The 25,249-nt window shown below is 34.6% G+C and overlaps 2 protein-coding genes across 8 annotated transcripts; both read right to left on the bottom strand.

The window, feature by feature from the left end:
* Positions 1 to 1,414: 1,414 nt before the first annotated feature.
* LOC132040165 (AT-hook motif nuclear-localized protein 10-like) lies at positions 1,415 to 6,085 on the bottom strand. 2 transcript variants are annotated; one of them, XM_059430785.1, is made up of 5 exons: positions 5,653 to 6,085; positions 4,865 to 4,923; positions 2,413 to 2,544; positions 1,990 to 2,151; positions 1,415 to 1,870 (listed from the first exon to the last, which is right to left on the bottom strand). In XM_059430785.1, the coding sequence occupies exons 1-5, from the start codon at positions 5,984 to 5,986 to the stop codon at positions 1,643 to 1,645; spliced, it is 915 nt and encodes a 304-aa protein (XP_059286768.1). In that variant the 5' UTR covers positions 5,987 to 6,085; the 3' UTR covers positions 1,415 to 1,642. The 2 variants fall into 2 exon arrangements, with proteins under 2 accessions (XP_059286768.1, XP_059286775.1); XM_059430792.1 differs by having other exon boundaries at positions 1,457 to 1,870; positions 5,665 to 6,085.
* Positions 6,086 to 11,157: 5,072 nt separating this feature from the next.
* On the bottom strand, positions 11,158 to 23,966 carry LOC132040178 (uncharacterized). Of its 6 annotated transcripts, XM_059430817.1 has the most exons (15): positions 23,811 to 23,963; positions 23,311 to 23,392; positions 21,991 to 22,144; positions 21,513 to 21,633; positions 21,245 to 21,440; positions 20,802 to 20,985; positions 20,577 to 20,678; positions 20,161 to 20,484; positions 19,997 to 20,080; positions 19,734 to 19,892; positions 17,465 to 17,548; positions 15,543 to 15,680; positions 14,454 to 14,566; positions 13,437 to 13,600; positions 11,158 to 11,459 (listed from the first exon to the last, which is right to left on the bottom strand). In XM_059430817.1, exons 1-15 carry the CDS (start codon positions 23,848 to 23,850, stop codon positions 11,359 to 11,361), a joined length of 2,046 nt encoding a protein of 681 aa, XP_059286800.1. In that variant the 5' UTR covers positions 23,851 to 23,963; the 3' UTR covers positions 11,158 to 11,358. The 6 variants fall into 6 exon arrangements, with proteins under 6 accessions (XP_059286800.1, XP_059286791.1, XP_059286786.1 ...); XM_059430808.1 differs by having other exon boundaries at positions 14,454 to 14,563; positions 21,245 to 21,633; positions 23,811 to 23,964; XM_059430803.1 differs by having other exon boundaries at positions 21,245 to 21,633; positions 23,811 to 23,964.
* Positions 23,967 to 25,249: the final 1,283 nt, after the last annotated feature.

A 25,249-nucleotide genomic window follows, 5' to 3' on the forward strand; every position in this document is an offset into this window, starting at 1 on the left:
CAAAGTTACATGGAAAAGTATTATGCTACAACCAAATGTCCATCCCAGGATACAAATTCACACTTTGGTCGGCAATACAAGGTAGATTAGCAATCGTTGATAGACTTCGTAAATATTTTCCCATCTTCGCAGGCGTACCCAAGAAATATTTTCCCATCTTTATTTTGAATGCTCCATCACAAAAGGATTGTGGTACAGATTGTTGGTATGGAGGGGTACACTAGAAGAATAGGGGCTGGCAGCATGAAATCACATCGGATCTCACACATTGCTAGACACAAATCAAAGCATCGCTCCATTACTTGTCGCATTTTTGGTATGCTAGTGGCATTGGTTTGGAGAGAAAGGAACCTACTCGATTTCAAAATACTCGGCTTCTTCCGATAGACTGGCAGAGAGATTGCACAACATATTCACATCCAAGGCGAGAACAACTTCAAATGGCGAGAGCTCTTCTTTGCTATGAATTGCTATCCCTAGCTAAGTGTAGTTGATTAAAGCCGGTCGTTGTTTTTTAATGTAATAGTTGCTCCTAGTTTGACTTATACAAGTTAGTGAGTAGGAATTTTACCATGTACAGTTGAAGGTCAGCTTCAACTTTGTGCTGTACAAGTTTTTTGGATGGAATAAAATAGACTTTCAACCAAAAAAAAAAAGTTTGCCTTATAAGGCAAAGTTTAAATTTTATATGCCCCCTCCCGGACTTTTAGTTATGTTTAACTAAAAAGTACGCGAGGCGTACTTTGCCTTGAGGGGGACTTTTAGTTATGTCGGATCCGGCATAACTTTAACTTTTTTCTTAAAGATTGTATCTTCGAATCCGCATACACCTCCCTAGTCCTGCGCTTGCGAAATTATTTTTTTATTTTATGCTTGAGCGGGGGTTCGAACCTTAATTTCATGTATTCGCTCATCTTTCCAAGCAAAGGGCAAAATTTAAAGACCACAAATATGAAGGGCAAAATTTAAAGACCACAAATTTGAGTGGCAAAATTTAAAGACCACCCCAAACGAAGGGCAATCCGTGCAAAAAAATGGCGGTAAAATGGAAATTTTAAAATTAAGTTATTTCTAATTATACAACTGTGATATTTTTTTTGGAACAGACTAAAACGGTGAAGCGTGTCACAAAAATTGGGATGGAGTGGAGTAGCAATTATGTTACTTCTTTTATAGAAACAAATAGCATGCCTCTTTTGCACGTTTCAGATTATAGGCCAGGACGGAAAAATCATTAACTATGATCAGAAGGGAATAATGAAATATCTCCCTCTGCCTCAAAATAGTTGTCGTGTTTCTATTTACATGTCCCTTAAGAAAGCATAAGGGAAGCATTTTGACTATTTCCCCCTCTTTAAACCTTGCACTATGCTATCCTCCCCTCAAGAAAAATTCATTATATATCTATGCTAACTCCACCAATCATAAATGTTGTAGGATTAATTGATACAAAGGGTGGAAAAAGCTATTTAATTTTATCTTAATTTATTAAATTGACAAGTATTTTGAGACAAATACTTTTACTAAGGACGACAAGTATATTGAGACTGAGGGAGTACTAAATAAACAGATTACACAGCTTTCTAAGCTTGGGGGCACGGATTATCAACACGAATTCTGGGAACATACGAACATAATTCTCTCATCTCCAGGGCAAGTTAGCTACTCCAGAAGGACTACTATTCGAAGTTTCAACAAGCTGATTATGAGCGCTGACAGGACCGCCGCTGGACTCACTTAGGGTTCCGAGGGATGGAGGACTTCTGGCTGCTGATGCTCCAGAGACAAATGTTGCTGGTGTACCAAAGGCGTCTGAATTCCCTGACTTCAGCTGCCTCTGACCTTCCGTCCTGAAGCTACCAACAATAACCTGCAGCAAGTAAGAAGGTCAGGCTCTCGTTTCAAAAGAAGAGATGTAATGGAAGTAAAAGCTATTTCGAACATATTTGATTATAAGGACCATATATTTGTATAAATTCTATGTCGAACCTGAACAGAAGCTGCTGCTGTAAGGAGCCCTGCCACACCGCCACCCAAAACTCGACCATCTGGTCCAGCTAGTGACACACTCAAACCACCTGTTCTGCTGCGTTGACCCCCAGATTCCGAGAGAAGAAAGGAACCAGACAGAGTTAGGATCTCGAACCGTCCCTGTACCAGTTAACCAACATTTTTTCCAGAATGTGATAAGAGACATCTGATGGTACTGGATAATTTCCAGAAGTACATACAGCCAAAAGTGTCAAAACACCTGATTGAGTGGTTTACATACTATGACATAAATCTAAGGTAGACCAGCCTATGACCTTGGTCTGATAGGTTCATATAAGGCAAAACACATGCTAAACATGATACAGTTCCATACCCACTTTCTATATACGTAAGAAGAAATATTAACATGGAAGTACAAACCTCATATGTTACAGTGCCACCTGATGTTGCTGCTTGCCAAAGTGATACATTAGATATGGAACCATTGGCTGACAAAACGCACACCGCTTGTGAGGTACTTTGGGAGAATGACATCAGTTTTGCCAATACATCCTGAGAAACCAAAAAGCTGGAAATACTGATTTGAACATTCAAACATGTAGAGATATGGATTTCTAATATCAAGTTGATTTGAGAAATTAAGACAAAATTCACATGTTAAGTTGTACTCACTCCGAATCTAACATTTCAACCCCCACCTTCACTCCACAATATTTAAAGAAGACCATGTAATCATTGTAGTTATAGTAATACATTTATTTCACAAATAAAAAGATATTCATTCCATATCTTCAAAAGAGTAAATCATTTTGAACTATTAAGTTCTTATGATTTTTTTTTTTTTTTTTTTTTTTTTTTTTTTTGAGAAACTGGTACTGTAAACTATTAAGTTCTATGTGCGTATCTAGAAATCGGTTCTTCCTCACCTAAATTTTAGGATTCGGGGGTATGGATCCAAGTGCGGATATGGGTGCTGGGATACGGCTAATAATTATATATTACGACACATATAAGTATATATTTCGATTAGTTAAAGTTATTAAACTAAAACTAATAAAATTTAATTCTTTATAAGCACTTAATGTTTTTTTTTTTTGGGTTTGAAACTGGTACTATTAATAAGCACTTAATAATTTATTCATAATATATCTAGCGTAATAGCAAAGCATTCTATACTCATTGTACTTATTGGTCAGATGTAGTCACCCAAGATAAGTTGACCAGATCTGGTGTAGATCTCACACCCACACCCAAATTGTGTTGGAACGACATGGGTGCGGCAGGTAGGTTGAAGGGTCCGACCAACATAGATTAAAATAAAGCAAGAGAGCAATGATGTCACCATATTAAGTACACGGAACATACTCATATAACACGACTAATACTTCAGCTGCAGAAAGTCAAGCTATAATAGATGATTTGCTTTTGACCTACTTGCCTGATGACACTTCATCATTCTTCTCTACACATTCAAAATCCCCACAAGCACAAGGAACATTTGTCTTAGTTCCATTAAGTCATTTGTCATTACCTAATTAACAACTGATGTGTAAAAAGACCACCAAATATAATAATAAGTGGTACATTAAGAAAATAAGTGGAAGACCGCCTGAAACAATTGGGAGAAAAATATCAAATGTCTTGGATGACTAGTCACTAGTCCATGCTTAAGTTGTTTCTATTCATATTCTTTTTCTATTTTAAACTTTTTTAACTGGTTTCCCCAAGAGAATTATACATCCAGAAAATGACAAACCACATAAGAATATTGAAAGTCGAGATCTGAAAGACCGTCTTATATGTTCTTTGTTTAATTACAGAACAAGAGCAAAAAACACAAAAAAGTGGGCAGGAGGACCACCTAGTGGTAGCTCCAATTGAATCATAGGGACCGCTAAAACTGGCAGTCCACCGACAAAATTAGTAAATGATTGATACAGAACAGTGAATGAGAAAGGGAGGAGATATGAAAATAGAGAAATGGCCAGGCAGACAGAAAGAATAGCGGTACAACAACTACAAACTTCTCCATTGATGAGAACAACTATGATCAGGAATGGAACTGATTAGAAATTAGTCCTAACAAATCCAGGCTATTTCCTGAATGAACTCCAACTCCTAGAACTTGTAAGATTATTACTCCGTATTACTTATAGAAGTGTGTCAAATGCTGATAAATGTCCCAAATGCAAAACGTGCAGTAGAAACTGGGATCAAGGAGTAGATCCTTTCATCTTCGTAGGAACCGAAAATTATCAAGAGACTCAGCATGGAGATTTTAAAATAGCATCTGAAGTTCATATTCGCAGAATAAAGAAACAGAATTTTCTTATTCATTAGTTTCTTTCTTTATATTTTGAATCCCCCGTACTAAAAATCCTGGCTCTGCCACTGTACATCGTAACTACTTTGATTGATCACAAAACCTGACAGAAAGAAAACTCTTCGGGCTACTCTCCTAGACTGGAACTTGTATAAAAGGTAACCTCGGGTGCTTATCAAATAGTAGCAAGAAGAAAAGGTGCATAACAAATTCAAAATTGCTACAATGAAACTAAAATCACAAAAGATGCATTAACAAATTCATAATTGCTACAATGAAACTAAAATCAGAAAAGATGCATAACAAACTCATAATTGCTATAATGAAATTAAATCACATGGGCAAACTATCCAGAAAGTAGTTTTCCCGGCTTTTATTAGCAAAATTATCCGATGATTGATCAGGTATGGACATGACACAAAGATAAACTAAACAAGCCAGTCCCAGAACATCTGATCGAGCTTTCACCCTACTGACAAGATAATTAAAGGACAAGAGAGAAAGAGTAAAACACATGCTGATCAAAAGAGAGATTAACTAAGAGCACACCTCCCCAGCTTTTATTGTGATAACGTGCGGTCTAAATCCAAACCCTGCTGCTTCTGATCCTGCAAGTTGAAAATCATGAGTGACTTGAGATTTGGCAGAAAGAACATTACAAAGCCGTTAAACTCCACATTACAAAGTATCAGCTATTAAATACCATATTCAGATTCAGTGAATAGCATAAGAGCAAAAAAATGACTTTTTCTGCTGAACTTCATGTCAACGTAAGCTAACGGGAAAAGGAGCTAATTTCACAGCAGCTACTTTAATTGGCAGAAAAAAGTAGATCTTTAATATTTAATTACCAAATTGCAATGCTGTCCCAATGAAGAAACATGAGTAAATAAAATAAGTCTTCTTTTTCATGCACAGAGGAAAAGGAAATATAAAAAACTAATTAATATATCAAACTGGTAGCTAATAGTTAAATCTTTTAGTATGATATAAAAAATTGTAGCCCCAACAACAAAAGTAAAGCAAAGCTAGAACCAACACAAATACAGAAATACAATTGTTTAATTTAACATGTGCAGAGTAGTATAAAGATACTGCTTATATTACCTAAATCAGCAAAATTAGTCCCTGATTAAGTACAATACTTCATCCCAATACCTAGCTGAAAACTAATTAATATATCGTCTAGTATGATATTTTAAATTAATTGAGTTCACACAAGACAATATTTTAAATTGTAGCCCCAATACTAACAAATGCTAGTACCAACACAAATAAACAAATACAATTAATTATTTAATTCAACATGTGCAGAGTATATAAACTTCACTTCTTACCATATATATTACCTAAATAAGCTACTTGTTGCTTTCGCCCAGAGCCACGTGGCCTCCCCCTCCCCTTTTTCACCGCTGCCACGTCAGCTCCCTGAGGCGGCGGAGGAGAAATTATCCCATGGTTGGCGGAACCTTCTAGAGAATGCTTTCTAGGTCTTCCACGTGGCCGTTTAACTGAGCTAGGGTTTATGTAAGACGGTGTTGGTGAAGTTGAGGTGGGAATTGGCTGCATTAAAGGGTTGTACGTTGTTGTACTACCATCGGTAGCAGCAAAGGGTGATGGTGATCCCAGGTTTTGCAGCATTGAAACTCCATTGGATTCTCCAACTGACATTCTTTTTTTTTTTTCCTCTCCCTATTTTCACTAATTATTTAGAATATGTTTTATTTATATTTTTGAAAAACAAACCCTTTGGAAACGACGAAAAATATCTTTAATGCAGATATGTATACCGGGTGGAAAAAAAAAAAAAAGACAAAGCAAAACTGGTCAAAACATTTTCACAAAAGATGGAAAAAGAAGAATAAAAAGTGAATGTGTCGGTTTCTGCTGGTTCCGCTCTTTCATTGCAAACTTAATTAAAAACTACTCATCTTTTCACTCTTAATTGTTGCTAATTTTAGCTAAAACATGGCATAATTAAATTAGAATATATATTAGCATGTTGCTACATTGAAGATGAAATACTATGTAAGTCAGATTGTGTTTGATATACACACTTGAGGATGAGTTCAGGAGTTTAATAGGAACAACACTTAGTTGAGATGTTAAAATGAAAAAGGAGGCAAATTTAAGAGGCTGCAAATGCAGTATGCCTTTCTACTATGATATTTAGGTAACGCTATGACTTTTTAATACAAAAAAAAAAGTTATTACTCCCTCCATTCCATAATAAGTGTCACTTTAATCAAAAAAATTTATCCATAATAAGTGTCATCTTAGGAAATCAAGATATATATTGACTAATTTTTTTCAACTCTATCCTTACATAAAAACTTACAAGTTAAAGTAACATCTAAATGATGATTAAAAAAGACACATAAGAATTAGATTGTTGAATTCACGCTTAAAAGCGATTACTACATTTGAAAGATGTTCCACTCAATGGGAAAAAATAATTTATTTTTATTAAATAGGGGTAATTTAGTAAATTTCGCATTGCATTATTGATTTCTTAATATGAGTGTTTTTTGTTAAGGTGACACTTATTATGAGACGGAGGGAGTAACTTTTATAATACTGTACTTAGCTAAAGTTGAGGTACTTTTTCTTTATAAAAAATAATTTAATAACTTTTGGTTCAAAATAATTAGTCATTGGTCGTGTTTCATATCCATCATCTCATTTGTACAACACACCGATTCGTTCATATTTTGATTCGGACTTCTATCTAACGTTAATCAATAATAAGAATTATTTATTTGGGTTACAAACATAGACAAAATTTCAGTTTTGAAATACTGTAGAAGGTTGTCATCCATCTAAACTTAAAATGTTACGAGAAAAAAAAAATGAAAATAAGGGGATACTGGAAAGATCACGACTCATGAGGTCTAACGAGGAGCAACTAGGAACTACACTTTGTGAGGGCCACTAATGGAGTCACATGCTGTTCCTTGATGAAAGTGCGATTTTAATGAAAGCAGTGACAATTGAAAATGAAATAAATCTAACACCCACCAAAATGGTCCTTTTTTGTGTCCTTGTGAGAACTCGACGCATATTTCCTATCATTCGTGCAAACATTTAAAATATTCATTGACTTGTGGTCCTGCTTTCCTAAAGTTAAAAACGTCAACTATCATGAATAGTAAATATTGTTCTTTAATCCCTCTATTTCATTTTATGGTACAATATTTTCTTTTAGTCTATTACGGCAAAAAAAAGTATGGAGTAATATTTATCTTTATTGGAAAATAATTTTTATCCTTAATGACATGATTATAACTGAGGTACCATAACTTTTCGTTGATGTGAACTCTTGAGAGTTCATCTTGTTATCCCTAGAGTAACTTTTATCCATTTAGCACAGTTCCACTCGACACCATCCTATCACTAAGGCCGCACTAGCACTAATCTTCTGACATATTTAAAGTAACAAGTTTTAAGAATCTTTATTTCTTTCTCAAGTTTTATGTTCAATCAATCAGGTCATATGAAAGGGAGGGAGTAACATTTACAAAGGTCATAGGTGTTAAGATCGAATTTTTGCTTGATACCCGTTATACTTCAACACGCGCATATGGATTTCACTTCTCTTTTCTTCTTTGTGGATGCGGGTGGGTTTAATTCCAAATTCTCATTGAAACAGTGTTGCCTTGAATTTAGGTTCTACTATTGCAAACACTTCTTTCCTTCGTCATTCATATTGGGATAATGGAGCAAAAATTATTGAACCTCACTAGTTATTCACCTTACTATGTTTCTATAAGGATTCACATCAGTATACTTTTATAAGTACTATCTTCATACCGAAAGGTCCAAAAGAATATACTAAAGCAGTTACGTATAATTGATTCGATCTAAATTGAATATCAATGTTCCACTTGGCACTATTGCTTGTAGAGCTGGGCATAAATACCGAAAACCGAAAAACCAAACCAAACCGAACTAGTTTGGTTCGGTGTTTGGTGTCCATCGTCAAAAAACCGAAATCGAAATAGCCGAACCGAAGTCTGATAAAACCGAACGCTCACCAAAATTTAATACATTACCCAAAAAAATTAAACATTTTTTTGCACGGAGTGCCCTTCTTTTGGGCTGGTCTTTATATTTTGCCCCTCATTTATGTCTTCTTTAATTTTTGCCGCTTCACTGCTTTGAAAGTTTTTTGACGAAATTACCCTTACCCCATTAAAACTCTTTCTATTTCGTCATTTGCTCTTTTTTTTCCTTTTTTTTTGCTTCTTTCCTCCTCTTTTTTGTGTCTATCTCATCCGTTCTAAAACTTATGCATTTGGATCTTTTGCTCGTTTCAATATTTGTTTTTATGTTAAATTATTGTTTGTTGAATTGATATCTTTGTCTTCGTCATTTTTTATATTTAATTGATCCTTTTTTATTTAAAATTATAGTGTTTTGTTATAGTGTCTCTACGATTTTTTCAACTTTAGTTTCGTTCCATGTATATATTTTGATTTTTTGAATATCGTATTATGAATGTCGTAATATATTTTAGCCGATTTTGATATGCGTTTTGGTTTCTCTTTGTCAATCTTTGAAGTTTTACTGTGAATGCCTTTTTATGTTGTTACTGCTGTTTTTGTTTAATAATCTGATTTTTTGAAGAATGTTTTTGTCTGAGGCAACATATGCCGGGTCCGGCAGAGTTTATGATTTTTGAAACTGAAGTTATGTCGGTTCCGCATAAAGTTATGCTTGTTCGACATAACTTCATGAATTAAGTTAATTTATGTGTGTCTTGATTTTTTGGTATTGTCTTGTTAATAATTTTGATTTTTATGCAATCTTATGTGTTATTGGTGTTGTTTTGTTAATAATATTTTGTTTTGGTTATGAAAATGAAAGTCCTCTCACGCATACTTTGTAATTTTGTAAAGCCGAACTTCCGCCCCTCCGCCGTACTTGTCTAATTCTTAACACTTGTGTATTTTTTTATTTTGTTTATGAAAATGAAAGTTGCCTCTAACAAAGATACTTGTTCTTTTGTAAAGTGAACTTCGCTCCTCCGCATACTTTTCTAGTTCTTAACACTTGCGTAAATTTTTGTTTTGCTCATAAAAATGAAAGTTTGCCTCTAACAAAGATACTTTGTTCTTTTCTAATGTAAACTTCTGCCTCCTCCGCATACTTGTCAATTCTTAACACTTGTGTATTTTTTTATTTTACTTATGAAAATGAAAGTTTTAACAAAGATACTGTTTTTTTGTAAAGTAAACTTCGCCTCCTCCGCATATTTTTCTAGTTCTTAACACTTGCGTAAATTTTTGTTTTGCTCATAAAAATGAAAGTTTGCTCTAACAAAGATACTTTGTTCTTTTCTAATGTAAACTTCTCGCCTCCTCCAAGATACTTGTCTAATTCTTAACACTTGTGTATTTTTTTTTATTTTACTCATGAAAATGAAAGTTGCCTTTAAAGATACTTTGTTCTTTTGTAAAGAAACTTCTCTCCTCCCAAGGCATACTTTTACTAGTTCTTAACACTTGCGTAAATTTTTGTTTTGCTCATAAAAATGAAAGTTTGCCTTTAACAAAGATACTTTGTTCTTTTCTAACGTAAACTTCTCCTCCTCAAGATACTTGTCTAATTCTTAACACTTGTGTATTTTTTTTATTTTACTTATGAAAATGAAAGTTGCCTCTAACAAAGATACTTTGTTCTTTTGTAAAGTAAACTTTTGCCTCCTCCTAAGATACTTGTTCGTAACTTTGCCTCGATTATTTTTTGTCAATCGAAGTTACTATAATTTCAAGTCTAAGTCATGAGCATTGTATACTAATCAAATGGAACGTATAAACTAATCAAAATCGTAACAAAGCAATAAATTTGATCAATTCTATGTTGTTGAGTAAAATTATGATTCGCAATGTGAATCTCAACTGCATATCAGTTGTTTAGTTCATAGAAGATGATTTGTTATTTCATAGAAGATGATTTGTTGTTATTTTCAAATATTAACAAATCTAAACTTAATAAAGCATCAAATTAAGTTGAATTACATTCAATTGAAACGCTACATATTATGTATTTTATCTTTTTCGATGTTGTAGCAGCAAAATCAATGGAGATTTCTCCGGTGAAATGTTGGAACGATGGAACGATTGAAAGGTTTGTTGTTAAAATGATGGATAGGTTTAATTGGATGTTTAGGATTCGTTACAGACTTTCAGATTTTTATATGTTATGGGTAGGGGTAGTAAAGTCTTTTTCTTATTATCTTTTAGCTTAAAAGGGCAAATATTAAAGACCACGCATTACGAGGGCAAAAATTAAAGACCAGCGCATTTGAAGGGCATTCGCGCCAATTGCCCTTAAATTTAAAGCAAAAAAAACCCAATTGTAATAAGTTATCTTTTGCATTTGTATCCCTAATTTCCACTTCAATTGAAAAAATCAAATATCCTTAACAAAGAAAGATAACTAGGATGTCTCTTTAAGATTAATGTATGTCCTTTATGTGTTTTTTAATTATTCTTACGATATGTATATAACACCTAGTAATCCTATGTCATGATTATAATTTTTTTCGTTGTGTATCCGTTTGTTCGATTTTGATTTCAATTTATCAGTTTTATGTTCTATTGCTTTTGAGAATATGAATTAGTGTCAATGGAATCGCTTCTAATATTATATTAAAAAAACCGAATTGAAAAAATCGAAACCGAACCGTACCGAACTTTAAAAAACCGAAACCGAAAGAACCGAACCGAACTAGTTTGGTTCGGTGTTTGGTGTCCACCTTCAAAAAACCGAACCCGAAATAGCCAAACCGAAGTTTGATAAAACCGAACTGAAAAACCAAACGCCCACCCCTAATTGCTTGTATAAGATGAAAACAAAAACCTAAGACATGTGCTCGGTCATAGAACATCTCTGTGAGCACAGGTGTACAACAAAATGACATTTTCACTATAACCTACCCAGACATATTACTGTACTAACAAGAAAGCCGCTGCATATTGACAACATATACATACGTAAAGATACCTGCACAAGAAGAAGCAACATATTTCAAAATAATACTAACTTTTCCTACAACTCCTTCGGAGCCTTTTACGTGTCTGTGAAGACTCGTTTGCAAGATCATCCTCCATGGTTTGACATGGAACTTTCTCACCCATCTCTGCACAATAAGCCATGAGCACAAATTATGAGAGAGACAATGTGGCCTAAAAAGCATTATCCAGTTTATCATGTAGGAACATCTTCAAACTGCATTAAATCTCATTACAATCACTCAAGACTGAGAACCTCAGAACCTGTGATATAAAAATCCTCATTTAGCTCTAAAAATATTTACATCTATCCAGTTAACATATTTCTACTACGTGCATAAGAAAACTAAAATTAACGAAAATCATCAATTCCAGATTTCTCACCCAGCAAACCTTCTCAATGAACTTTGATATCTTGGGCCAACCCTCCAAATAGAACTTAAATGACCATCTAAATTTATACCCCGACCTGCTTTTACCTAAACTTGCGAAACTTTATCTACTTATGCACAAACCACTTTAACACGCACTTCTTCTAACCAGGCAAAAGAGTAGCTTGACTATTATACTTGCATAATCAGACTACATGTACAGTCGCATACAATGTTACACCCACTGTTTGTAGAAAACTGTACTTGCAGCGGTTCAAGGTGATGCTAATATTGTGGAGTAGAGTGGGCAGTGTAATCTGGTGCACATTGATGTTGCTAATTCAACAAGAAGGGAGATACACCATCAATCTTTTCCGAAAAACTTTGGCAACTTTAGTCTATGGAATCTTTGCCATCACTAGTTAAAAGAAAAAAGTTTTATTGTTGGTTATTAGTAAGGAACCTTAACTTAAAATAAGTGACAAGTGAATGTGGTCATTTTTTCCACTCATTAACTCATGTTGCAACCTCAACTTGAATGGACCCTCTATCATGTACTGAACATTAACACACGTCTGAGGTCTCTTGCCCAATGGTTAGAGTGCATGTGACTATACTGGGAAAAAGGTTTGGCTATTAGTAGCATAGCATCTACACCTGCACAAAGGCACTTAGCATGGTATCACAATGAATTACAGATTTTAGCACCAAATATGAGAAGAAACAGGGGTACTCTTTTGATATTGGACTGTCTCCAAAACAGAAAGCATAAGTAGTTAGAACTGTTAGAGCAAAGGTACTATGAATGTCTTGTTTTAACCAAAGTTCTTAAGCTATTGTTTTGTCATTTACGCAATGGAGTAATGTGAAGTGAGAGTTATTGCCTCACAGGTGAAGCGGTGCACTTCAAAGAAGCGCACACTTTGCAGGATGAGCCATAGGGTGATCTCTGAGAAGGGTAGATCCTTTCAACCTGATTTTAAACGGTTTTAAAAACTATAATAGGACTCCTTTCATGTACGACTCGGCATTCTCTTTGCCGATGTCTTATTTCTTGAGTTTGTAATGCCTCTTCTGCAATAATTCTATTTCTCTGCTTCTTCTGATTTATATCTTTCTTCTTCTTCTTCTTCTTCTTCTTCTTCTTCTTCTATTTCTTCTCCAAATGACTTTCCTATTTTTCTTTTAGTATTAGTACGAGTCTTTTTGTACCACTACTTCGGATTGTAGGCTTCTCTTTTACTTCTTTCGTCTACTCTTTAGGATAATTACTTCAGCATGAAATTGAATGCATCAAATAGATTAATTGAAAATTCAAAAAACAATTTAGCAATTAAAGTTAACTCAGGGCTTTGTTGAAAGTACATCGTAATGATGCAAATTTGAGTTGTTGAATTAATATATTCATTTTTTATAACAGATGCTAGAACTAATGATTTTAATTGCAACTTGATGTGTAGATACTATACTTATACATGTTATGTAAAAAAAAAACTTATTAATTTGTACTTCAATTCGAAGAAGCATGTGCTTTGCTTCTTGCTTTTCACTTAAAATCCCATGAATATAGTAACTTCTTTGTTCTTTTTTTTTTCTTTCTTTTTTTAACTTTATTTGTTTGTTTCTTTTGTGATTTTCACTACCAAAAACACTGATGGAAACAGAATAAAGATAACCACTCATTTCTAGCTGCAAAAAGAATATTTAAGGAAGTGAACAATATCAGTGTCATACTTTCTGGTGTCCCCGCAGCTTGTCTGGAGAGCTTGCGCTTTATCTCTTCGGGATCTTCAGTGGAACTGTATCCCAGACGCTTGCTGGATATCGTTATCACTCCAGGTTCAACTTCCTGTTCTGGTATCTCGCATTTACCATTAAAAGGTTTCATGTAACAGAACCTACAGTAATATGTCAATACAAGATTTACAGAATTAGCTGTTACAATGACCAGGTGAACAGGTAGAAGTTCACTGTAGAGTTCAGAGAAGAGGAAGTAAACAATATAGCAAAACTGAATACGACCAAAATAAACTTCGTCTTGCAATAAATTAGATCTTCTCATCTTCTACAAAGACCTTTTTCCATACCCTTAAAACTGACATTTGTCAGCATAATCAATGGAACAGCATATTATCTTTGAATTCCAGATTTTCTGTTGTTGGATGTGCATTGTAAGGCGAATATAATTATGTGATGAGAAAGTGGAGTAACTTTTTCAGATCACAAAAAGAGAACCATAAATGATGATCACATGAAAACATTCTTTAGAAAAGAACAGTTAAGTGCCTCGGTTAAGAGAAAGAACCCGACGAATGGATGACATGAACTAGAGATAGGACTTCTAGGATTTTTTGGATAAATCAAGATAAGATTCTTAGTATTAACTGAGAGACAGTATGATTAAAAGTAAAAAGCGCAAAAAAGCAGCAAGGTTTATGGGGCTTGAAGCGAGAAGCAAAGCGGGATATTAATCCAACTCTTCAAAGTTGAAATCCAAAGAACCAACCACTTTTTTTTTTTTTTTTTTTTTTGGAAACAGGTAAAGTAAGAACCAACCACTTTTTCTTTGGATCACTTTGTGCTTCATTGTTTGAAGGGCGCATGGCTTCACCCCTGAAGCAACAACCCCTCGCTTCGATTCAATTCATCACTTTAAGTGATAAAGCCATAGCTTTTAATAACACTGCTAAAGAAGCTCTTTTCTATGTCATATTTTTCAAGGAAGCCAGGGAAGTCAGATAAGACTCTTACCACTGAAGTGGTAAAGTCTTGCTGTTGAAGCCATGGATCAACATTCTCCACTTTCTACATTTGTCACACTGCACCCACTCGTTGTCAGGTTTGTAGACACCACTACCCGCCTTCTGTAAGTGAGGAAAACCCTAGTTAAAATTTGGTGAGAATGCCATCTTCGACAACAATGAACCATGAACTCTAAAACCAAAAAGAGCAATAGAAAGGCTACAGAAAGACTCGAGACAAATAAGAGAGATCCCTTCTCCCTGCTTCGATCAGTCTCAGAAATGCCGGCAAAGTTGGATTGTGAATGTACTGATATTTCAAAAAGGGAATTTTGCAAAGATAATGGTACTTTTCTTTGCAAGGCCTCATATCGAGATGAAAGTAAAGGCATACTTCTGCCTATGTAGGCAGTAGTCAGGATAATCACACTCACAGATTACTACATTGTGAATTTCAATTTCTAGAAATAGTTTTAACGAATTACACGTGAAGCAGAAACATTTGAACGTTTTCCTCATGCTTTATTTGTAATCAAATGAACCTCATAAAACAATTTCTGTGCCACATACCTAGTGGGTATGGAAACATGATAAATCACTTCATCAATCTTCAAAAGGGGAAACCAACGGCGCATGAGCAATGATCCCTTGGGACAACTTTACTCTAGCATCACTCAACTGATATTTTTTCTACAAAGGTTTTCTTTTGCCTTGCTTATCATTGCTTCTCTGAATTTTACTTGCCCATTTTACGGATCCAGCTCTGTTAAAAAATTTATTTCAATTTGGTTGCAGGAATACGACAACCATTTTATCCTTCAAATTACTCTCACAGAACTCATTTAATCAGTCCTCATACAAAGTTGATGGGTTGGTTTTAAGTTAATTAGATTGCATCCTTGATACAAAACAAGTTATCCCATCAAAACTGAGCAATCAAATGGGAACGCTGAAGAGCATATCAGCTTTCAACCCATACCAAAATACAATAGCCTATTAAAATAAATTCAAGAATTGGGATGGGAGAGGGGGAGAGAAGAAGTAGCTTCAGCAAAACCACAAATAAAGTTTATAGTAGGCCAGTGTAGTGAGGAAGTACCAATTCAACTTTATCAACGTGTTCATCCAAGTATTTGTCTGATTTTTCACCCAACCACTTCTCCAATTCAGCATATACTTCACAGTCCTGGAATCCTTGCTTATTATTGTGCACCCAAACATGTCCATTATCATCAGCCTGTGCCGAGAAACATTAATTTGACATTGAAAGCAACATGGTATGTACTTTTATCATATAGAAGGTCTTCTAAGAAAGTAAAAAAGAAAGCTTCTTTGCTATAGCATCACCTTCTTTATAAATATTGTCAGTACATATTCAGTTTCTTCCAACTTTTTAATGAGCCAAAATTTATCGATATATCAAGATTGGCAACTTTGCCAATGTGTAAAAGTGCAGATGATCCAAATCCAGATAAAGGATAAATGTGACAGTAGATTGTGAGCCAGCATAAAACTAGTCAAATTACGATTAATACTGACGTATCACAGCGAAAGGGGAGCCTTGGCGTAACTGGTAAAGTTGCTGCCATGTGACCAGGAGGTCACGGGTTCGAGCCGTGGAAACAGCCTCTTGCAGAAATGCAAGGTAAGGCTACGTACAATAGACCCTTGTGGTCCGGCCCTTCCCCGGACCCCGCGCATAGCGGGAGCTTAGTGCACCTGGCTGCCCTTTACTGACGTATCACAGCCCACATCAATTGGTTTGGATTTTAGGATAGTTGATTTTTTTTATATTGATTTATATACATCAAGATGGTGTCAGATATACAAAAGTACTATACTATGAGTGTATTTTAGAATCTCAATGATCTATTCAACTATCAAGGGAACATGGTATTTCTTCTTTATATCAGAAAACAATACATATTTTATCATATAAGCAAGAAACCCTAGAGCAAAACATTGATAGACAAAAATAATCTCGTACAGTTGGCAGACATATATACCCATCAAAAACTCAAGTTAATTCTCACGGCAATTCTTATCATTAGAAATAGTTAAACAAATACAATTCAAGTGACTCTAGGAGTCTTCCAGCTCATTATAGATATCTCTTGTTTGATCGTCGTTAAACTTGTAACTGTATATGTGAAGATTTGTTTGCTTTTTGTCCCTTTTCTCTAGCCAGTAATTTCTCAAGCCTTTCACCTGCTCAAAGTTTAATTACTCCACGTCACCAATAATTACCACCATGTCCTCTTCATAATTTCTTAAGTTCATTTTTCCTTTTTTTTAAAAAAAAAAAAAACTTTTTTGGCAATACAATAATGTAAAATACACTGTACTAAACATCTTGGAGACAGAATTGCATGCAGACTTAGTTTAGTAAAACTCTAGTTCTTCAGAGGCTGAATAAATGGATAAAAAGGAGGACTTGTGAAATGAGATGTGAGAGTTACATCTAAAAACAATTAGATTTAGCTTTAATGGGAAGTCCAATAATTTGGGTATATAAAGTTCATCATTCAAGTTTCAAAAAACTGTCTCATGCCACAAACTCAACAAATATTGCAAATTTCCCTCATTTTCATTAGTTGAATCAGAATATTGCTTTGCGAAAATATCCTAGGGCTTAGGTGCGACCTCCTAACAATTTTAAGGGACGCAAAACTATATACACTAACAAAAATACTAACTCAAACATGATTTAAGGGATCACCACAAAATAATACAACACACTACTATAATTTTTTATGAAAATAGATTGTTAGGACACAGAATTTTATGATTGCAATGCTATGCTAAGTAAATTAAGGTGAAACCAAAAGCAACATCTTTCAGAATTATAAGCAAAAAGGTATAGCTTCAAGTCACAAAGATCGAATTGTCCAACATATCTATCGGAAAAACATCATCAACTTTAGCAAAAAACTGAAAAAATAGTTTAAAAAAGCCAGAGGAGGAAGAGAAGAACAAAACAGTAAATGAAGCATCAAATAAGAAACAGAGAAGAATGTTCACCATTAAATTTGTTACATCAATAACACCAATGACACCACGACCTTTATCTCCATTATGCATCATACTCCCAACTCTTTTGTAAGCCTGTGATAGAATAACCATGTGAGCTGCTATACTTTAGATTGTAAGCCAAGTGATTTCCCAGCCAAAAGAGTACATAAATCTTTATATATTCACCCAATTTATTGCAAAAATAAAAATAATCTTTCTCATCATATAGTTTTTAGGAATCTAAATGTTAGCATCCTTACCTCCTAGAGTTAATTATGTTGACTTTTAACGTATTTGGAGTGAACAAATTGTAATCAAGATATGAATTCAGAAATCTAAACTACTGATATAAGAGGTTCTATTATCATAACCAGACGCTACTGCATGAGAGACTACCCTTTGAACTCAATAAGAGACTCATAACTGGGGAAAGATAACGAGTAAATAGTTGTCCAATCCGTCCTGGATTTTTCAAGTATCTAGCAATCACTTGATGTCAAACCATCTTGACCTTCAAATCAAGTATATGCTGAAAGATACACACAGTAAGGGATATCTGTGGGAGGTTAATAATCAAAAGTCAGCTTCAGGAATCCAAAATCCATACAATCAAGTAATATAGTCCAAATGGAAGCTGTAATTTCACCCATCAAGCAATATAGTATAAAAGAACTGCATATCTAAAATCAAGACACAGAATTAGGAATCCAAGCTTGTGAGATAAGGGTTTCTATTATCACCATCTGCTGCCGCACCAATACTGGACTTTGAACTCAACAAGATAAAACGGGGGAAAAAAAGAGTAGATAGATGTCCAAATGCATCCTATATTTTTGAAGTATCTAACGAGTAACGATCAATTGATATCAATTCATTGTGCCCTTCAAATGAAGTACATGCTGCGTTGACTTCTTGTTCTTTGTAGCTTGTACTTTTTTCTCATGATCAACTATAACACTTCATCCAGAAACATAAGTCCCTATATTTTACAGGCAGATATGTCACTTATGTATCTTGATCAATCTAGAATGACATCCAGTTTACTTGAATCATCCCGAAGACTACTGATAACCACAAACTTCCTTAAACCCAGAAGTTCATTTACTTGATCAGACCCATTTACCTCTAGGTAGTTGAACTTTAAGCAGGTAGTCACTATAAAGAAGGGAAAGGGGTTGGACACATGATATGTTTGGGATCTGGTGAACTCCAGAATATCTTCAGGGAGGGCAAAGGATATAAAACCAATTAGAAGATCCTTGTTTAATCATGATTGGGCAGTTAACAGATTATGAAGCTTGGCATGCAACCCAGTTCTATCAAATCTATGTATCCAGTTATACTAGTGACTCTAGGTTGGTGTGCCACGGCATTAAAGAGATAGCTATAGTACTCATGCTGAGTGGACAGTATTTGCTAAGCACTCTACAATTTAGAAGGTCTCGCTAGACAAGATCTTTGAACTGGAGAAAGGAAACATCTAATTGTTCAGAGGCCTACAAATTAAAAGCTCCTATCTCAAAAGTGGATAAATCAACGAATGTGGTTACAATGAAATCGCTTTGCAGTTCTCAATGTCACATAAAAAATAAAAGAAAGCGAAAAAAAAAAAGGGAAGCCCGAACTTTTATGTCAAATTTATCCTGCCACCGGTGGACCTATGAAGAACAACTAAATAAACCAGAATATAATTCAACCAGTCAAATACCATTTTACAAAGCAGATTGCAAGACAAGTTATTTTCCTGTAATGAGCCATGACAAAAAAAAAAAAAAAAAAAAGGAATCAGTGTTTGCATGGCTACTCGTTTCTAAAAAGATTGCTAAGAAACCCTTATATATTTTAGCATTTGAGAACTCATATAGATTTTTCATGGAAGTTCACTAAAATCCTCTTTGCTGGTTATTGTAGATGTTTAACTATCAAAACTCAGACAATGAAAGCTAAAATCCATTGAATCTCATTTGGTCAATTAAGTGTGTCATGGGAGCATGATTCCTGAAGTAAGAAACAATAAACCCATGGAAGTATATAGGCAACAGAAAATGACATGCATTATCATGTTCGATGGGGAAATGAATCAAAAGAACTGCAAAAGCCAGTGTTTCAAAAGGGGTCAACCTGTGGATATGACTGCAATTTAAGTCCAATCTTATTTTACTTCAAAGCCATGAAAAGCTAAATCACAATGAGATTGTGAAGAATCTGTAGGAAAAAGAAAGAAAATATCTCCTATCCAAAACAATGAGGAAGGCAAGAATGGATGGTCAACGCTTACCTCTATTAGACGTCCATGCCAGTACAGAAACATTCCACAATTTGCTTCTTCCCATTCCAATTGACTGCAACCCAGTGTAAGTTGAACCGATTTTCCCATAATAGTACCATTTTCCACAACAGTCTTGTTCAGAGATCTTGCTAATGGTCGGCTTTTAACCTATTAAAATAATTAAACAAAGGAAATCAGTTTCCAATCTTATTAGCAATACATTGTGATCAGCCTATGCAACTGTGACACAAAAGCCAAATGTATATAACTACCTGTGATCCTTGGACATATATTTTTATCCGTGGATCAAGAAAGATCACTTCCAAATAAGATCTAAGTGAATAGTCCAAAGGAACCTAAAGTCAAACAACAGCAACTTAGAAATATGAAGAGAAAAAAATAAGTTAAATATAAGTTACAAAAGAAGGTAACCAACCATTTGAGTCATCTGGCCTGGACGAGCTCTGACCCGTCTAGAACGAATGAGAATATCACCCTGATGGAAGGAGCTCCCCCCAGTTATTCCAGACTCCCATTGCAGGCTATAATTCGATCCCCACTCGTCCAGATTCCAGATATAGATATGTGTTCCTGTGCCATCCTTACTGAACAGACCTACTTTTTGACCAATGAAGTACTTATCAAATGGTGAAAATTTCTTAATGGCTTTCAAGTTGTGTTTGAACAAAGTCTCATTTTTCTTATCCAGCTCCATAAGTTGCCCATTCCTGTAGTAGCTTACAATGGGTATCTCTAGATTCTGCAGCATAAGAATGAACAGATACAGATAAGCACTACTGCAAAAAATTACAACCAAAACAAAGAAGTCTAATAAGTTCGTTTGGTGCGTACATTTTTTCCTTCATTTAGTGTCTGGGAAAGGAAAGCAATTGATCTAGAGTTAGTAGTCTGTGTCAGAACCAACGCATCTTTCCCAAGTTTCATTGCCCCAGTCTGCACAAAGAACACCAATGGAAGAGTAAAGATAAATGAGATCAATTCATTAGGTTCTTCAGGCAAACAATAAGGACCTCTAGAGTTTTGCATCACAGGTGACAACAGCAGATATTAACCAACCTTAAAACCAATCCCAAATCTCCCAATACGATTAGCGTCATCGGCATCAGGTTGCCTGTGTCCAAATGATACCATCTGAAGCATCTCCTGATGGTTCATTCCACACCCATCGTCTATAATGCATAGCATAGGAATTTCTCTGCCGACCGCTTTTGAAAATATCATGTCAATAGAAATTTCCAACCTGTCAAATATCCAGTAAAAGCAACGTGAAATGAGGAACTATGCAAACTTAAATGCACAAAAATAAATGGTACTAGCACAGTTAGAAGAGGGAATTGCAAGCAAGGCAGAATGAACAAGTAGAAGGAAAAGGGAATACAATAACGAAAAGCATTTAAAAAAAAATCATTGGTAAAGTACCAGAAAGGGAAGTGTAGACAAAATATATACAAGGAAACCAGTAAAGAATCATTGACCAAGAAAGTAACTAGTGTACCTACTTAGTTGCTTTGGCGTCTCTAGAATTGTCCACAAACTCAGCGATTGCTCCAAAAATCCAACCAGAATGAGTGTGACCTAGAGTTTTCAAATAACTAGGATCTGCACGCGCAAAATTACTCTCCAAGGAAAGATTGTGTTGATTTGTTTTCTCAGGTCGTCCGCTAGCTTTGGCTGACAAATCACAAGTTTGGGCACCTACAACAGCATCCTCATTGGAGGGAGAACAAGCATCCTTGATCACTTTAGAAGTTGATCCAGAGGCCTTACCTACAAGACATTCACTTGGTTTTTCCCTCTCCCGGTAACAAGCAAATGTACAACTGAATCCTGAGCCTTCTTTGGGAGGAAGTATGAAAAATTGAAAGCACTCATGATTTCCAGTAGCAACCTTCATGATCATGTAAAAAATAATTGCAATCTTCAATAGCAAAGTAATACAAAAAGATATGTATTGGATAGATCAACAGAATTTAAAAGTAAAATGAGCACCCAGATTTTTTATTTTTTTTAAATCAGGTAAACATTTTCATCACAAGGCCAAAATCGGCTGTATACAAGAGTATACCAAAAAATAAAGAACCTATGAGCACCTAGAAATTGTTAGTAGGATGCAAAACAGTTGCTGCCCTTTTCTTCTTCTTCTTCTCTCTCTCTCTCTCTTTTTTTTTTTTGGTTTGGTGGGGGGGGGGGGGAAGGAATTAATCCGTGCAGTAAGGTACATTCAGGATTCTAGAATCAAGTTTACCCTTTTGTGTTTCTGAAGGAAACCAAGGAATTCTCCCCACTCCCTTTCCTGATGAGAAGTTTCTGGAGCACGACGTAACAAGCAGCGGGATAACCCAGAGAGGAAGTCCAACGTTTCTTGTCGGACAATGTCTGTTATATTCCAAACTGCAGGCCTGTTAAGCATTTCAGAGTAAGTACACATCATGATTTGCATCAATGGAGGAAAGAAGTGAGGAAGGGCGGAGAGCCTCTGGCAAGTAATGCATTACCCAGTTGATAGCTTTAAATCTTCAAAAGAACACCCCATGATTTAGATTTAACTCAAGAAAAGAAATAACAGTAAAGCCTTCTTAGCTGTTGAGCATGAAATTCGTCAATCAAGTTTTTTTTTTTTTTTTTTGGAGAATGGTAATGTTAATCAAGTTTCTGCTTTAACACAACTTATCATGTTAACCCTTCTGCATCACCATGAAACAATGTTTTTCTCCATTTTTTAATGGATACATCTTTTTGATAATTATTTTGATGGATACATGGTACCTTACTCATACTTGGATTGGATAAACAGGCTGTATTTAAATTGCCTCAACAGCTACAAGGGAAAATTGATTAAAATCTCTGCACATGCTTTTGCATAATGAATGCATCATTTTGCAGGGGAATAAACATTGGACCAGTTTGTAGATAGGACAGTATTGATAATTCAGCTGCATGGCACAGAAGATGGCAACGAATATGGTGGTTTGGTAGTAGCACAAGAAAGAAAATGATTCCCACTAAAGGGAGTAATTGAGGATTCAGCAGCGTCACTTGGTTTGAGTAGGATCATGCAGTTGTAATTGGGAAAGAAGAGTTGAGACTTACAGGATGAAAAAGAGAGAACAAATTTGTTGCCAACAGATTCAAAAGCTATATCGTTAATTTACCATAAAGAAAGAGAAAAAAAAAAATTTGCCAGTGACAAACAACTCTACCTCAACAATAACTAGCTTCCATCCAAAACTGGAATAAGAAATTACTTTTTTATTGTTAAAAATTGGGATAAGAAAACTGATCATCCAAATAGAGAAAAATGCTCCGGAAGGAACTTCCATGTTTTCCACTGAACAAACTTACTTCTGAATTTTCTTATTTTCCCTCAAGAAAAAAAATATATGTTTATTCACGACCAAATTAGAAGAACTTATAGCAGCAGATAAAAGTTATATCAGCACATATGTTCCGTAATTGTTCACCATAACATAGTAACATAACATGCATGAGCTATTCTGAAGGTGAAGCTAAGGCAGAAGAGCACGGAAAGCTGGCATATTAAATGAATTTGTGACTAGTTACATACATATTGGCAGGTGGATTGAGACACTGTGTTCGACATATGATCTTCCTGTCCTTTTTAACCATAATGTACTGTTTGAAGCCATCTACAAAAATAATTATAGTCAGATTGGTGATGGAAAATAAGTAATGAAATAACGGGTTAGTATTTTGCACGTACATCCAGAGGAATCAAAGGAAAAATAAATTTTAAGAGGAAAAAGGAGGAAACAAAAGGGAGGAAATTGAAAATAAACTGTTCTTTAAATATAAAGGGTCAAAGAGCCCAGTTTAAAATTTCAATGCATTGATGATAGAAAGCAATATATGTTTCACTTCGTTTATGAATAATATCATCAGCGGCTCTCAACGTAAGTACTGGTACATAATTACATCCATAATTCTTTATGCCTGACCATGGAATAAATAACATAAAATATGATAGCCAATAATAGCTCTTTAATAAGAAGAGAATAGATGATCAAACTAACTTTTTCTCTTTTGGATTAACGAAAAAGATTTTACCTTCGCATGATAACTTCTCCTCCACGCCAAGATCTCCCATCGTAAAAACCTAGAATAACATACCATAGAGCAACCATAAGGGCATTGAATTAAAGAATACAAATTTCAAGCCGGATGTGTTCAAACATTCATAAATCATAAAAGGCGACGTCAAACTTAACTCTACAAGTACACTGTAAAGCTACTTTCTGTAGATGCAGAAAAGATCAACAAACCTAAACTGCACAAACTAGGTTACAAAATTGCTTGTGTTCAGAATTCAATGCTTATAACATATCAGATATATACCCTGACAAAGTACCCAAAAAATAACAAATTCACACATAATAGACTTGATTTTAAGGTAGACAAAACTATAGACTATTAATTAAAACCTAATACACCAATAGTGTATTAACAAGATACATTGCCAAAAAAGGGATTAATAAACCAAACAAGAAATTTATATCACTAGATAATCTAGTAGTACCCATTATTTCACCAAAATACAATACACACTACCAAACAAGCCAAAAGATAACAAGAAGAAATGTGCTTTTAACACGGGGGGAAAAGTTGAAAGTTAACCCAAATGGAAAATAAACACAACCTAACCATCATAAAACTCTTCAAACACAAAGCTAAGAACGTGCATTGTAAATAAACTAGTATAACCACAATAAAAAAAAAAAAAGTAAAATAACAACTATTTAAGCAAGTGAAAGAACCCACATTCACAATAGTTCACAGAAATTACACCATTTTAGACCAAAAAATCAGTGTTTTTATTGATTGTTGACTCAAATAGTTGAGTTTTCAAGTGAAGTCAAAACCCTAGTAGAACAAATTGGACTGTCTAAACAAAAGGCTATTTTGCAAGTGTTTGAGCAGAGAATACGATATATATACGCTTAAAATACGAAACGCGTGTTAGCATTGTAGAGTACTTACGTTGAGAGCCGCTGATGTATTTAACGGCGAACGGAATGTGTAACCACTCGGAAAACGGACGGAAAGTTGACGAGTGAAGGCATGCAACTGGCAGAAACAGGGAGCTTTATCACTTTAATTTACGTAACAAATTTCCTATAAAAATTCTTATTATTTTCGAGACGAAAAAAGAATATTGAGAAATACTTGTTGATTATATAACTTAATGTCGTTCTATAATGAAATAAATGAGAAGAATAATAATTTTTTTATTAATAATAATCAAAACTATAATATCTATTTTTACAAGTAATAATAATTATATAAATATATTTCAATGCAAGTAATACAAAATAATTAATAAAAATAGAAGTATATTCTATAAAAAATTCCTAAAAGATTTTTTTTATTATAAATGAATTTTAAATTATAATTTAAAATATTTCATTAATGACAATCAAAACTCGTCTATATATTGATAATAGATAATAAAAGAGAAGTGAACTTAAATATACGTATACTTAATGCAT

This window comes from Lycium ferocissimum, chromosome 2, assembly GCF_029784015.1.
Source record: "Lycium ferocissimum isolate CSIRO_LF1 chromosome 2, AGI_CSIRO_Lferr_CH_V1, whole genome shotgun sequence".
In the NCBI taxonomy this organism is placed as follows: domain Eukaryota; kingdom Viridiplantae; phylum Streptophyta; class Magnoliopsida; order Solanales; family Solanaceae; genus Lycium; species Lycium ferocissimum.